The sequence below is a fragment of the Heliangelus exortis genome, chromosome Z, assembly GCF_036169615.1.
Source record: "Heliangelus exortis chromosome Z, bHelExo1.hap1, whole genome shotgun sequence".
NCBI lineage: Eukaryota > Metazoa > Chordata > Aves > Apodiformes > Trochilidae > Heliangelus > Heliangelus exortis.
In genome coordinates, this window is record NC_092454.1 from 133,768 (window position 1) to 149,747 (window position 15,980).

Here is a 15,980-nt window from a genome sequence, read left to right on the forward strand (position 1 = left end):
GGAGTTGTAGTCTTTCTCCTCCCTCCGCCCCCCTCACACACGGCAGGCGGCAGCCAGACGAACTACAACTCCCAGCATGCACCGAAGCAGAGGGCCCAGAGGGAGCTGTCGCTCGCCTTCTGCCGTTGCAGATGCCCGACAAATTTGCTTTCCGCGGGGTCTTCCGGTTGGCGCTGAGACCCCACGAATCAGTAGAATCAACCGAACTCGTCCGTGGAGCAGCGGACCAGAAGCAGCGGCCTCCTGAGCCATCTTTTTTGGGTCAGGCGGCTGCAGGGCAACTCTGTCTGGGGCAGCCGCTGCGTGTGAGCTGCTCATTGGCGGGCAGGATGAGGCGGGGCCGGGAGGGGAGAGCGGGGCGGGAGCGGTAGGGGGCGCTGCGCTGAGGGGAAGGTGCCCGGCGGCCATGTTGGGTGGTTTTGGCGGGCATGGGGCTCGGACCTAGGGGCTCAGGCTCCAGGCTCCAGGCTCCGGGCTCGGGGCTCAGGGCTCGGGCCTCAGGGCAGGGGCCGCCGGTGTTGGGCGGTGAGACCTCGGCCCTTCTGCCAGGGCAGGGATCGGTGCCTGAAACGGGATCTCCCTCAGAAAGCACTCGAGACCAATGGACAGGAGTCTGCCTCACCAGCTGGGGGTCGAAGTAATTTCAGCACTGAACTGCCACCTCAGTGTTTGTTCAGGGTCCACGATACAGCAGCTGTTGAAAAAAGCAAACTAGAAATTCTCGGCCTTTAGAAAGCTTATCTTTTGTGTGGCAGCTGCTGCTCAGTTCCTTCTGTGGACCTGTCCAGCGACAGGAGTGAGTTTGTGCTGGTCAGAAGATGGCTGGCAGCAGCTCCAGTCGTCTGAGGTAGGACAAGGAGGGTTTACACATACAGCTGTCAAAGGCCGGCTTCCCCTTGGCCTTCAACACACAGGAACTGATGGCTATAAAAACAGGACCTTGAAGAATGTGGTGAGGACGTGGCTGGCAGATGTCCCTGGAGCCTCCACAAAATACGTCTTTATCCCACCTTGAGCAGATGCAATATTCAGAAGTAATTACTAAGACAGACATGGAGAAGGAGAATACACAGGAGCAAACTCAAAGGTGTCTAGAAGATTTCCGACTTTTTGTGTGTGTAATTAAGATTTTAATTAAAAAGATGTGGAACAAAGGTACCTGTTCTTCAATAGTGGGATCTGACCCCTGAAATGATTGATAGATTCTTGCCCAGCAAAAGATTTTCTGCAGTTCCTCTTAGGTTTTCATACCATGCTACGTAAATTTTTATTTTTTTATTAAATAGGGTTTTTCCCTTTCTGTACAAATCCACTTGGTTTTTTTTGTTTTTTTAAATTACTAAGATTAAAAAGGGTGGTTGGGCCAAAATAATAAAAAAGTGGAAGCAATATAAGGGAGACAAATCACAGTCCCTTGTGGGTGAGTGTGTCCACAAAATTTCAAGCTACATACTGGTTTTCATGCATCTTCTATGACATACTGGGTCCTTTTGCAGAGTTTACAGAGCTGTCCCTATATGACAGATAAAAGGAACAATAAAGGTAATAGATCAGTAAAGCTTTAGGAAAGTTGGTTACCTTCTGCCAATGACACAAACTACACAAATGTGAGTTCTTACTGCAAGAGGTTTGTCATTCAGGCCTCTGATTTTTCATTTGTTCCTCTGAGAGCAGCTAATTGCTGATTCTCCTAAAAGAACTCAGAATGTCTCACATGTTCTGTTTCAAATGAGTCTCTTCATGATGAATAAACTGTCAGTTGCTTCTGTACTGCTGTCAGATGCATACTGTGGTGATGATTTAGAACCCATGTAAACCTTTTCAGTGCTAAATCCTTTTCAGTGCCTGCCTGCTCCCATAAGTGCATATCCCATGTCTGATATTTATACAACTGGGAAATGATGAGATGATCTCAAAACTACTAACGAAAATATGTAGCACATAAGCTACCCAGTGTCTAATTGAATTTCTCTCCCAGAAGATTGTGCCTTTCAAGTAAAAAAAGGCCAAGAAATAGTTGTACACAGGAGTAAATATAAAAACCTCTTGGAAGATACCACTAATTTACACTACAGTAGCAGGACTGAGTTTCGACTAGTAACTCATAGGCAATCATAAGCAATCTGACAATTAAATCTTTGTTTCATTTGCTTTGCCACTGGAATAAAATCTAAATGTTATTTCCTGTGGTTACAGATGTATGTTTCACTTCAGCCATTAAAATAATTCATTATATTAATGTAGAGTATCATATTTGCCAGAACATAGAAAAAATCAAACACAACAAACCAGCTTTTGTCCCAAAATACTAAATTACCAAACATACCAAAATACAAAATTCCTACTGGAGTAAATTTCAACCTTACTTTGTATTTAATTATGTTCCATTTAATGATAAATATTTGACACCCTTCTTTTTATTATCCGGTTCTTCTAAGCAAGTTCATAACCTTGTTTGCAAGGTTGTGATGTTCAAAGTAGTTCTGGTTGATTAACAGTATCTCCTCTAATAAACTCTTTCAGGCTGTTTTTCCTGGTTGAACAACTGAGGGCTGCAGTACCGTGCTGCAGGATTGTCACCCATCTCTACAGCTGCAAACATGCTCTTCACTCCTCAGTCAGTGCTGCTGTGGTGTGACAAAGGGACAGGACAGGTACAAGAAGGCACAGCTGGTAAGTCTTTGGGCTGTCTGATGCACTGCTGTACTCTCCTGGGGCTGCTGCACCCCAGACTGTTTTGAGACAAGGAGGACAGGAAGATTTTGGATGCTCCTGTGTTTCTGCATTTCCCTGCAAACAGCTCTGCACAGTCTGACCGTGGTTACAGGGTCACAAGGTGAATGGCTGAAGGTGAAATGAATTTGCACCCCAGAGCTACCATGCTGCATCACAGCATGGAGACAAATGGCTGTGAGAGGAGAAGGATCTCTGGGTATTTTTTGCAGGTAGTGTTTTAATTTTCAGAATAGGCAGATGATGATTCTTGCCTATCATGAAATAGGAATACCTTCGTTCTGAGGTTGAAAGGCAGGCTGTTAGTAGGGAAATGGCAGTATCCTAGAGAAAGTAAGTGACAGTGTTAGAACAGTCCCTTGCAGTCATTCCTGGCTGAGAGAATTAAACAATTATAACATCTGATTTTGCAGCAGGCTGAGGGAAAAAGCAGAGGTAGTGTATAAAGGATTTAGAAAAGGGAGAAGGCAATCTAGTTTTTTATTCACAAAGTTGCAACATTCTTTTGTGGAAGGCACAAACCCAAATTCTGAGACCACAGTATCTTCTGGTATCTTTCCCTGTCAGTGTGCTATTGGTGAGAGTTTTGAAGCTCACAAAACACTTTTACTCACCGACTGTTCATGGTGAGTCAAGGAAAACATATTAGGAACGTGCTTTTCTTCCTTTTCCATAGATGCCAAGAGTCACCCACACTTCTGTTGGAGCTTTGTTATTTTACCATCTGGATGATTTAGATTATTAAAGGTTGCATGTATTTTGAGATCTTCCCATAGTCTGGATGTTTGACTTCAATATTTGTACAGTAGATCTTTTGGAGCTCTGCAGCTAGAAAATTATGTTAATTTTTTAGTACATGGAAAAAAAGTAGCTCTTGACATTCTGGCTGGTTTGCCAGACCTTTGGAAACATCCAGGCTTTGTGTTACCTGTAGATATAATATTTGAATTACAGCTCTTCGTTTGCAAAGCGATTGGTGATGGACAAATAATGAACACCTTGCACTCGAGCTGAAAAATATAGGTTAATAGGCAAAGCCATCCAAGTCCATCTGCAGCCACTCAGAGTAAAGCACAGGAGAAGTGCAGTAACTGGCTCCCCCAGAGAGCATCCTCTTGTTCACACACATCTGGAACTATTCTGCTTCCCCTTCCTGTTGCTGAACAAAGCTGAAGGGGACTCCACACTAGACCCAGTGTCTGCTTCTCTTCAGTTTCTCAGAAAAATCTATCTCTGAACATTATACCTGAACTGCCACAAAGCTGAGCTGGTGTCAGTCTCATTCACTTTCACACAGCTCTTAATTTCTTTTCACCTCAGTATCCTGAACTAATTACGACTTTTCCACAGTCTCTTCTCTCTTCTGTAACTGTTATGGGGAAGAGGAGCTGTGCTGCACCAGCAGCCAAGCTGACTGACCATGATACTCATTTACTTTGCTATTTGATTAACCTGCACTGAAGAACTGAGGCTGAGACACTGCCTAGGAAAAGCAAAAAAAGAAATGGCATACATGATGGCTCTTGAAGGCCTCAATCATAGGCAGTCCAGCCCCTGATCACTGAGTTCAATGCATATGAGTTTGCCTCTGGCCATAGCCTGGTATTTGATGCTTGTGCCTTGACTTTTATGAGCGTTTGGAAAGTGCTTGATAGTGCAGGAGTGGAGCAGAGCCTGAGTGGGAATGTCTGGGTGGGGTAAACCATTCAGAGCAGTGCTGGTGCTGCTTGGTGAGGAGATGTTTCTCTGCACATAAAGAATTCATCTCATTGTGCTAAAAGCAACAGTATGCTAATGCAACGGCCAAGTGATATTTTGAGACAGAAGCTCCTCCAATTACAGCCTGACTGCATTCATCAGGGACTGCGCTGCATTTTAACTGAGAAAGTGACAGTCACTTAAATCAGGAAATATTGTTGTACTTGACCTTCAATATTAATTTGGCACAAAAGCTATGGCAATGTTAGCCAAGTGGTGACCGGGCTGGGGGGGAGCAATACTTATAATGCAGTGCAGACATATGCCTGCATCATTGAATGCAAAATTGCAGAATTTTAGAATATAAAATACATGAAGCGGATAAAGGCTTCTGCAAAATTGCATTAGCAGGCATATCTGGGAAGGACACGATGCTCAGATTATTTTGCCTATAGTCACATTACTGCTCAAAATGCATTTTTTCCTTCAAAGTAGAAACCAGGGGGTCAGAGATGAAAACTGTAGTGTCCAGTTCATTTTCCAGATGAATCTGGGTCATTTCCAATGCCTTGTTCTACCAGGTGTTTTCACAACCTTATTGTGGCCTTTCAATACCTAAAGGCCCTGTGAGAAGGTTGGGGACAAACTCCTCCCCCAGGGAGGAAAGCCATCTTTTTTCCAGTTGTGAAAGAAGTAACATTAAAACCAGTTTCGTACGGTCACTGTTGAGGAGAAAATACATGTTTTTTTTCAAAGAGAAGAAGTGCTCAGGGAGGAGACAAGAAGTCTCCTTCTTTGTGCTCCTTCTGCATCCACTACTGGCTGGGGAGCCCAGCTGATGTGTGAAGCCCAGGGACGTAGTTTGTGTGTGCACATGCCCGCTGTGTTTGCCCTCTTCTCTACTTATTTCTCTTTGCACTCCCCGTACCCACCCTCAGTCCTTCCAGGTGCCCAGACAGATAACCTTTTAGTAATAATCTGAAATTCAAATACAAAGAATTGACTCCTGAACTGCCCTAATATTTGAGAAAGGTTTTTAAATGAAATAGATTTCCTTTGTCCCATTATTAGCCTAGCAGCTGCCTGTGTATGCTGGGCGTACTGAGAAAGGTAATATTAACAGAATTAAAAGGTCAGAGTCATATAAAAATCCTTTTAAAACTAAATAGACCCGCAGCGATGAATTCCCCACAGAGACACAGAGGCTGAGAACTTTTTGCGCCTTTTTTTGGCACCTCAAGTTGTTCATCTGTAAATGCCCTCCGGAAATTAAAAAACACCAGACAGGGGCGGCAGCCGCGGTCCCGGCCAGTCTGTCCCTTCTGACCACGCTGCTCTCCCAGCCGCAGCGTCTCCATCCTTACTCTTGGGCTGGTCCAGCTGGCACGGGCCTGGGCAACCACCGCTGGCTGGAGGGCAACCAGCGCCGGCTGTTCCGTGGGGCAGCGTTGGGCTGCCCGTGGGGCTGATTGCACAGAACGTGGTGGTTCTGGCTGACCTGGGGCTCGTTGTTTCTCCCGGCCGCTCTCGCTGCCTCTCTCCAGGGCAGTTTTGTTGCTGGCAAATTGAACGCTCTGGGAGGCGGCTCAGCGCGGCCCCGTACACAATGGGCAGGGCGGCTCCCTGCCGCCTCACCGGGCTATTGTCAACTCCCACGCTGTTATCTGCTGTTAGTCTCCCACTGTGCGTGTCCCCATGAAGACACATTCAGAACTTTCCCAGGTGTTTTGTTTTGTTTTGTTTTGTTTTGTTTTGTTTTGTTGCCCCCCATTTTCTGCAGCCCCACTGCCTTGTTTCCGTGCCGTTTCCCAGAGCCCCCAGGTGTGCACAGTCCTGAGGACAGCCCCAGTTGCCCCTTGTCCTCACGGGTGGCTGCAGTCCTGGCCAGGCAGCTTCTCTGTATTGGGATATTTGGGAAGAGGTCTCAGTCATCTCCCTGCCTCACTGAAGAGCGGAAGGGATTGAATGGGAAGCACACAGCCTAAGGAGCATCTATAGATGAATATATACACAGACACACAGGTACACCTGACAGGTGCTGCCTCCACGGAGCTCAGCAATCACTGCCTTTGCACGGGGGGAGTAGAGAGAAACAGCCAATCGTTAGCCCCAGCCCTGACACTTACATGTTCTTCTGCCTGCCTAAATGCTCATTGAAGCCTTAATTAGTATTTCTGTTATAGTCTGCTTGCTAGAGTCGATGTGCAATGTTAAGTACCTCTGTGTTCCACTCAGAAGAGTGGCTGCAACACAGTGGAGGCTAAATGATCCCTTTCCTACCTCAGAGAGGTTTCATGAAATCTAGTACATTACTGCTAAATCCTCAGAGGAGAGAAGGGGTAGAAAAGGAGTATTAATGCCATCATTGTCATTCACTGTCACAACATTAAGGAAAAAGCAAACAATTCAAATGTCAGGTCCCTTGTAATAACGTTTAAATATATTCTTTATAGTTTACAAGAGGAAATAATTACTCTAGGCATGCAAACTGTGATCTGTGCCTTTTCCCTGGTGTCTCACATTGCTGTATAACAAACTGTTCACCTCCTGGTCCTTGGGAAATGATCTTCCTGGTAGGAAGAGGTGACAGATCTGTAGCTGCACATACTCAGTGCATGCTGGAGGGTGCCCAAGAGCTGGGTGGGCAGTGAGAGGAGACCTGCACACTTAATACCACAACAGACTTTCACTGAGGAGTTTTTAGCAGCAAAGGAGCCATGACTTCTGAAAGGGTCAGCCACATAAAATGAGAAACTTTCTTTGCCCAGACCCAAGTAAATAGCAATAAACAAACAGGCTGGTTATTAATGGGAAATCTCTTGCTTGGTCAAGATCAACTTCCAAGCAGAAACATCTCAAGAGGAAACTGGCAGAAGCATCACTCCTGGAGTAACACCTGGACACTGGAAATCTCTCCTAGAGAGCGAGGTACCCAACAGGCCTTTGTCATTGCTGGTGTCTTGGAATCTGGAATTGCTCAGAAGGAAGGAAAAGACCCAACATCTGGAGGAGTTGGAGAGCGAAGCAAGAAACGCTGAGAAAAACATTATGATATTAATTGTTCCACTAAATCTCCCCCTGGCCCCTGGTCTGGCATTTGTTTGGAAGCAGCCATAGTCCTCACAGAGCACCTCTCCCCTTCCCCTAGGAGAGTGGATTTCTGCCTGTGAAAAGGGACCATTTACCTGCAGGAAAAGCTGCACTTCCCTGACACACCCAGGTGTGTGTAAACTCTGAGCCTAGAGATTACAGGGCGGTTCAAGACCCACTGTCCCTGAAACCTTTCAAGAGAGCACTGGAAGGCCAGTTAAATCTATCTTCCAAAGGACACCAAACAGAGCTCACTGCCACCCAGCTGAGCCCCTGTCACAGGGCAAAGGCAGGGTGGGCACCTTCACATCCAGCTCAACAGGTTTCAGGGGGCTTGTCAGTAATTTTCAGTGTTTTACCTCTTGGCAGCACCAACAATGACCTAAGTTACTGGTTCACAGCATCCCCTTGTGGGTACAAGACAGCTAAAAGGGAAAATAAACAAAAGTATTAATAATCGCTGTGAAAATTCAATTTTTATTATCTGTTCACTGTATACAAAACACCATTCTGCATAGTGATAACTCATTTGTTGTACAGTTGACAGTGCACATCAACAAACAAGTGTTCAAGAGGTATACACTGAATGGGAAAGGCAGTGATGGGCAGTGTACATCACACACTACAATCCTGCGATGCCAGCTGTATGTCTTAGGGTGGAGAAGTACCTCAAAACCACTCAATATGCCAATAATATAAATGGGGTAACAAGCATTTACCAATGAACCAAATTAAGAAGGAGGATGAAGAGAGAAAGTGGAACTAATGTATCTGAAACACCATTTCTAGAGTGACTACAAAGTTTTACAGAGGTTGCTGAGAAGGATCCATATTTTTTTCCAAACACTTCAATTTTCAGAACTGTTAAAATTTAATGATAAATAACAGAATCTCACGAATCTTTAGGGGCAAAATGCTCCACATTTATTTACATATGAAATGTGTTTAATACAGTTGTGATGATGGACATAGTGTATAGTAACATCTGACAGCAGCAAGACTTTTAAGGAACGGAACAATTACTACTGTAATCATGCAGCTATCTATATATACACAATTTGTTTTAAAAAAAAGTACAAAAATTTTTTTTTAGGGATACATACAAGGTATAAAATGCAAAAACAAACAAAAATATAACTCTCACAGAGAACTATATATGAAAGGGACAGTATGGTACCTTTTTGGACCATGTGAAAGTGATACTCGATACGTGTTTGAAATGGCTGAACTAGCTTCATGGGGTCTGTGCTAAAGCTGAAAGCCCCGGCTATACTCACACAGGCTGGTGTTAGCTTCTTGACATTTGTGGTTGTATCTGACACTGAGCACCAGAACATTTGGCATTAGCATACAGAGCTGGGAAACACCAACCCCTGTAGCAAGGGTTCACTATTTTCTCCCAATAACCAGAAATAAAGGAAAATACAGAATGCCGTGTACTCGCTTCTATATAATGTTTAATAAATTACATGACAAAAAACATCATCATTATAAACCTATTCCTCTAATTACATCTTATTTGATAAATTTAGAGCAGCTCAGCCCTTTTGTAACAATTTGAGCTTTGATCACAAGCACCCGATGGTCTAAAAAATCACTTCATAATACATAAGAGTTGTGCAATTACACTTTTTGAAAGTACTTTATCATTCTAGGGGGTCTGCACCTCTTCTGGTGTTGCCACCTAAAACCAGCACTGCATTTTATATATGCAGTGGTACTTTTTTTTTTTTGAGTACTTATTTTTTAAGAGAAAGTTTAAAAGCTTCCTTACACATTTAGAAGCACAAGTTCTTGGAATTTAAAGTCTCTCCTTAGCTTGCATCCCCTCCCCACTCCCCTCCAAGTGCTGCGTTCTGATGCACCTCCTTTGGCTAATTTCTTTCAGAAGCATGCAAATAAGAAACAGTTTCAGCAAACCTAAGGAACTGCCCCAGCATTCAGAACTCTGTTTTAAAGAAACTTACTAGAAAAAAAAAACAGAAACAAAACAGAAAAACCCAAAGTTTCCACTAGATACAATACAAACACATAACAAAGAGTATAAAAGTTATTAGTTTAAATATATACAAACTCTTTTAAACTCAAATACTGCTTCAATGATTTTGAGCGTATAGACAATGAGGTGGACACTTTTATGCAGAATATATTGCAACAGCCGAACAGTACTGTTAACACTATTATACCTTGAACTTTCTGTAGCAAAAACATTATTAGTATTCCAATGTGGAGAGAGATTTCTGCGTCACAAATCCTCTGATCACTTTTCAGCTGAACTCATTCTTTTTGACTTAATGAAGGCCATGCCATGTGTTCTCATGTGAGTGTTTAAGGCTGCTTCAGTTTCAAAAGTCTTTGCACATACTTTGCACCTTCTGTCTGAGGCTGCACTGTCAGATGATTCATCCTCATGATTGGGTTTATTTTCCTGCTGATTATCCTCCCCAGACCCATTTTGTTTTGATACTGGCTGAGGCTCCTTCAGCTTATGCACAATGAAGAGGTGTCTGGAGAGGGACACGTGGGATGTGTAGCAGAGTCCACACTCCCTGCACTGGTACGATGAGCCATCAGATTTATGCTGAGGAATATGTTCATGAAACTGGAGAAGATTTTCTGTGGTAAAGCCACAAACAGCACACTTGTGAACTTTAAAAACATTTATCTTTAGCTTCTTCAGTGGCTGAGTGATTGCACCTCGTGGAGGCCTGAACTCCAGTACAGGTTCTTCCAATTTACGCTTTGGACTAGGAACCTAAAAAAAAGCCACAAATGGTATATCCTGTGAGCATAAATGTGCAGTTCTTAAAAAACTGCTTGGAACTTGGTAGATTCTTCCCCTGGTCGATTCCAGTACAACTTTAAGAAATACAATATTTGAACTAACACGAGCAATTATATGTTGTACGTATTGGAAAGCTAGGGGTTTACCTTCTGGAACTCCATTTTAATTATTTAATGTTATTTAATGCCTGAAATTTGACTCGACATTAAACAAACTAACATATTGCCAAAGAATGAATCAACATACATGATTTTTAAAACTAATTTCACAGTGAAATTAGTATCAAATAAGCTCAAGGCTGGGTATTTAGAAGAAGGTCACATGACTTCTACATAACCTGTAGCTTTCCTATAGCTATGAGAGGACTTGATTACAGAGGTTTTGAAAGGTGCTCTTAAAACAAACGTTCTCCATCATTCAGTGATCAAACCAAACACAAAGTCTTTCCAGAAACATCTCCTAGTTCAAATATGACTGAATTTGTTGCTGGAACCTCTGAGACATTTTTTTGCCTCTGCTTCACAGAAGATCAAACATTTATGGGGTCAAAATACCTTCATCTATTTAAAGATCCTGCCTGTACACCCACAAATATTCACTCTCAGTGAATGAATCTTCTAAGCGATTACCTTTGTGTCCTCCTTTACTTCCCTTTCTTCCATATTGGTTGCTTCAGTCATTTCTTTCACATCAGGGTCTTTAATGCCATGCATCAATTGAATATGTTTTTCTAACATCAACCGCTTGGTGAAAGTACGTCTGGAGTCTGGGCAGTGCCTACACAAACACAAAGAGGACATGCACAGATTCAAATGGCATGCTAACACAACTCATAGTACTCTGAAGAATATAAAGAGGACTAGAAAGTAATTCCAGAGTAGAGTGCAATTTCCTGAAGGCAGCGACAATGTTTTCCCAATCAATTGCACAGGTGTTATAAATAAGAGCATAATTACAATATAAAATTAGAAGTGCTCAAGCAATTTATATTCAGAGCAAATGAGAAGTCCTCTAAAGATAATATTCAAAATTGTAAAAAAGTGTGAATCTAAATATAATCTGGGAGCACTGGATTTGTTTTTTGTGCCTCTGCTAACATCACCAAAGCGTACATTCTATTAGACCCCCAAATTCTCCTTAATTTAACTTTGCAGGGAAAGCAATTCCTTGTATAATGAACATTAGCTCCAAATGATACTCAGTTCTGCTTTCAAATCCAAACACTTTTATCTCCTTAGAACTAGTAATTCCTTCTCAGCTCCCTCTCCAGCCTCAAACAGAACCAACTTGTCCTTCAGAATCTGCATTTTGTCCTCCCACACAGAACCAGCTGCATTACTTCTAAACCCCTCATGTGCTTTGGGAGTGTCTTTCTCCTGATATTTCCAATGTTGAAACATACTGTACTCTGGGACACTTGATTGCTTTTATGCAATCAAGAAAAACTCAATGAACAACATTTTTGTTGGTTTATACTCTAAGTAAATAAAAGTACAACTTACGAGCACGTATAAACCTTTCTGATGCCTTTGTGCTTGATACGGTTGTGACGACATAAACTATGGGATGAACTGAAAGATTTGTCACACTGTCGACATGGATGTTTCTTCATTTGCTTTAAAAAAATAGGAAAACCACATTAATTTAAAAAGATCAGTAAAAGAAGTGCATGTGCCAATAGGAAAGAAGCATCACTCACCAGTGCCTGGTACTGTACCTGCAACTACATACACATACCACCCTGCAGCAGCACTGCAGCAGCACAGGAGCCAGACCTCTCCCCAGGCAGTGTGGCCACAGGAGTGACATGAACACAGACTCATCACCAGTGTAAAGCAGTGCCAGACTGTGGGGGAAGAGAACTGCTTCCAACAAAGGAGCAGGGAAGATGGGTGGGTTGTGTCTGGAGAAGTAAAGGCAGTGCCATGAGACTTGCTCTCACTGTGAAGTGACCTTTCCCTTCCCACCACCAACCTATGTCTGCAGTGGCTGACTGAGGAGCTCATCATACAGACCACAGCAAAACAGCACAGACACTGACACACCAAGAGGGCTGAGAAAAGTGATGCAGAAATGAGAGGTATAGTCTGGAACCAACCTGAAGAACATCTGTTCGGAGAGTTCTGTGGGTTTATGTCACAGTTTGTTAAGTGAAGGAAGGAAGGAAGATGAAAAGGATGGAGTAGTCTCTACCTGTGTCATTGCAGCTGAACATGGCCAAAGGAATTCAAGTATCTGCAGACTATAAAAGCCCTAAGAATGACTGACATTGTCCTGTTCCCTAAATTCCATCAGTCTTAGGATTCAGCTCACTCAACATCTTATCAATGGAGCAGCTGCAGTAAGGAAATGGAAACATTCCCAATCAGACTTCCTACTTCCTTTCACAGGCAACTAGATTGTTCAAGCTTGTATCTGTAATTTTTGCTAGTTTGGCAGTAAAAAGGAATTCAAACCAGCAGCTTAGAAGTAAAATTCAGTGAGCAAACACATCTAATTGGAGATCTTTCCAGATTACTTTTCCAGTTTACTCTGCAAAAATCACAGTCAGGATCAGGATCCTACACTTCTCATTCAGAGCAATGATTCCTGATAGAATCAAGGTCTCCTGGATTTGAACAAGAAATTGACTTTAATGAAACCTCCCAGAAGAAATCCGAAAGCATGGAACCAGATTTCAAGTGTTCCAGTCTGAGGGAAAGGTCACGTCTGCTAGTCAGGAACGAGTGAAGAACAGACAGTTTCATACAATCAGTCAAGTATCTAAAAAGAAAATAACATTCCTTGGATTGCTTTTTCCTGCTCTATGAGCTGTCATAGTTTTCTTTCATGGGGTTAATAACTTTGCTGTATTTTAGGAAACGGAAAAAAAGCCAAATAACACAATTTTATTCTACTTTTCCAACTGAGGCCACTGAGTGATAGAAATTAATAAACATTTGAATTTGGACCCTTTCTGACTCTTCTGGAGAATCCATCCAAGATTTGTCTCTAAATCTGTTTCAAACCATTCAATAGCAAAGATAATCTTCACACAATAATATAAAGGGATGTAAAGAGATGCACAATAATCCACATGGACAATTTATTATGACATGAGTCATTCTCTGGGGCCTAGTATTAATCAAAAGTAACAATAAAAAAAAAAAAAAAAAAGAAAAAGAATTCCCAATCCAAAATATTAACAAGTTTAAGCCACACAGAAATGCTAAAGGAACTAAGAAACATCCTTCTCATATTTGTGCTCTCAGTGCTGTGATGTGAATCATCTCTGTTGATGTCCGGATTCTCCCCAATGGCTACATTGCTCAGAACAGCTACAGACAAAGCCAGTGGAGGTCTGCAGAAGTGATGTCATCACTGAAAATTATCCTTTTCCAAGTCTGGAGTGAATGGTAGAAGGGTTGTACACAGGAAAAAGTGGTGTCTGGAATGGCTAAAGGAGGAAGAGCTGTTGCAGAGAGATGAGAGACCCTTTGCTAACAAGACCAAAATCACATGGAAAGTGGAGGAAGGAATGAAAAGCAGTTCTGAAAGGTCATTCATGCAAATGTGAAGCAGCCCATTAGAAAACATGATATGGTAATTTTACTGGGGCTAGTCAACATAATGCTGTGAGAGGTGCAGTACTGTTCACTCTGAACTTCCTTTTCATGTTTAAAGGCCAATTAAAAAAAAATTAAAGAAAATCAACATATTTTGCTCTTAAATTGTTAAAGGTGACAACCTTACAGTGTGTACCTCCAGTGCATACTCATTAATGCTAACACTTTAATCAGTGTGTTCTGCAGCACAGCTTTGGAGCATGCTTATGATGGCAATGCTCTGGAAAAAATTTATAAAATAAGACAGAATGTGAAGTCTGATGAGGGCTTCTGTCAGGGAGCAGCCCTGCACCAAGCTGTACAGACACGTAAGCTCAACCCAGGCAGCCCATCTGCCTTTGCCAAGGCCACTGTGAGAAAAGCTGCAGGAATGAGCTCAGCAGCACTTAGTCCCTCTCAGAGCACCAGTGGCACTACCTGAGCAACCATTCCAGACACCACATTCCTAAATTCACAGAGAGGACTCCAGATTAATACCCAAATAAGATTTTGGATATATTATTTTCTGCAGTAGCAGCCAAAAACAAAAGAACTGAAAAATTGGTTGTGTAATTAAGTGCAGGAGGATGTGTTGTATAGGATCTTGTCTCTACAGGAGGAAAGAGGATGTTCAACTAGATGCACAGCAAGCCAGAATTAGTGAAGCAATTCCTGCTTAGAAAACATCTGTTCTTTTGTAGAAACCCACTTACACACTGGTCCTAGGAAGCTCAGCATCTGTCTCCCTGGCCAAGTACAGACGTACACAATCCAGTTTCAAGCCAGGAGTTGCAGAGAACTGTTAGAACCAGCTTTTGTCTGGACTAACAACATTTATTTTTTTTAAAAATAGCACCTTCAGATCAGGCACAGTCACAGCAAGGTGGCTACAAATCTGCCTACCCTACAGCTGGCTTTCCATCCACAGTTTAAGAAGAGGATGCAGAAAATGTGAGTCTGTCTGGAAGCTGAAGAGTCTGTCCAAAAAGGAGATAGCTGTCAATGCCCCTCCTATGAACATCTCTGAATAATACAGACTGGGATCAGATAACAAGAATTACAGCTCCAGACTTTCACTCTGACCCTGCAAAAGCAGAAGTTTGAACTGATAATCTTCAAATACCTTACATGACAATGGATCTTGTAAATAGCTCATTAATTGCTTAATTAGTTTTTAAAAGATGTTTTCCACAGATAAATTTAGACCATTTAAACCACACCTATAATTCTTAAGAAAAACAGACTGTAATTTAATTCCATTATTTACTAGACCCATTTCTCATACTTAATTATCTTGCGCTCATTTATAGTCTCTCTACAGCAAAATGTGCCCATCTAAGTTTAGTTTTTGAATATAGTAATTTTGAAAGCTAACAATAACTGAAATTTTCAAGAGTTCTGGAACGATTAGCATTTCCTCAGTGACTTCTATGGACAGATGCAAAAATGATCTTCTAAAGCAAATCAAATGGAGAAATGAAATGGAGACCACATGATCTCAGATATTCGTCTACTTTCCAAGCTGTAAAAGGAGAACCAGGTAAAAGAAAATGTAGTTCTTGAATCATATTCCTTTGGTTTGGTGTGTTTTGTTCCAAGGGAGACTGACTGGCAATGTAGTTACAGGACTCTACAGCAGGAAGGCTGAAGGAACAGTGTGGGAGTTCCTGTCAGCAAAGAGAAAACATGGTAATAGTCTCCTGTCAGTCAGGCCTGGGTGCTATTTGCTTGAAGTTGCCATGAGAAAATTAGAGATAGTCTGGCATTTTCAGCTTTTCAAAAAAAATGTTTATAAGCAGAATAAAATAATTTGCACAATGGCTTTATAGATAAGCACTGTCATCTGATGGGACACAGCAGCCTCTGGCTATGTGCTGTCATTTATTACAGCACATTAGCATCCTGAAGAGGACAGACTTTCACTTGGGATGGCTCTTCTCCACTTAGTCAAAATAAGTCCGCTGTCCCTTCCCATTCTACTCTTTTTGTGCAGCACAGCACAAAACATGAGTTTAATTCCTTGCTTCCCAACTGAGGAACAAACCCATCCATATCCACCAGCACCTGGGGAAGGGCAGGAGGCAGTGTGC

At 42.3% G+C, this 15,980-nt stretch overlaps 1 protein-coding gene and 1 long non-coding RNA gene across 14 annotated transcripts in view; one reads left to right on the forward strand and one right to left on the reverse strand.

Annotated features, from left to right (window-relative positions):
• Positions 1-80: 80 nt before the first annotated feature.
• On the forward strand, positions 81-3,496 carry LOC139789579 (uncharacterized). Its single transcript, XR_011723201.1, has 2 exons — positions 81-1,114; positions 2,524-3,496. It is a non-coding gene; the product is annotated as an uncharacterized lncRNA (long non-coding RNA).
• Positions 3,497-8,422: 4,926 nt separating this feature from the next.
• LOC139790133 (zinc finger protein 532) overlaps positions 8,423-15,980 on the reverse strand; it is a 34,843-nt gene continuing 27,285 nt past the window's right edge. For 12 of the 13 annotated variants that reach the window (XM_071731543.1, XM_071731537.1, XM_071731544.1 and 9 more), the window contains 3 exons: positions 11,809-11,921; positions 10,936-11,083; positions 8,423-10,276 (listed from right to left, as the gene is read on the reverse strand). In XM_071731543.1, coding sequence (XP_071587644.1) covers positions 9,782-10,276; positions 10,936-11,083; positions 11,809-11,921 — 756 coding nt within the window. In that variant the 3' untranslated portion in view covers positions 8,423-9,781. Of the gene's footprint in view, positions 10,277-10,935; positions 11,084-11,808; positions 11,922-12,112; positions 12,210-15,980 lie in introns of those variants that run through there. The other variant, XM_071731547.1, reaches the window with a different exon arrangement.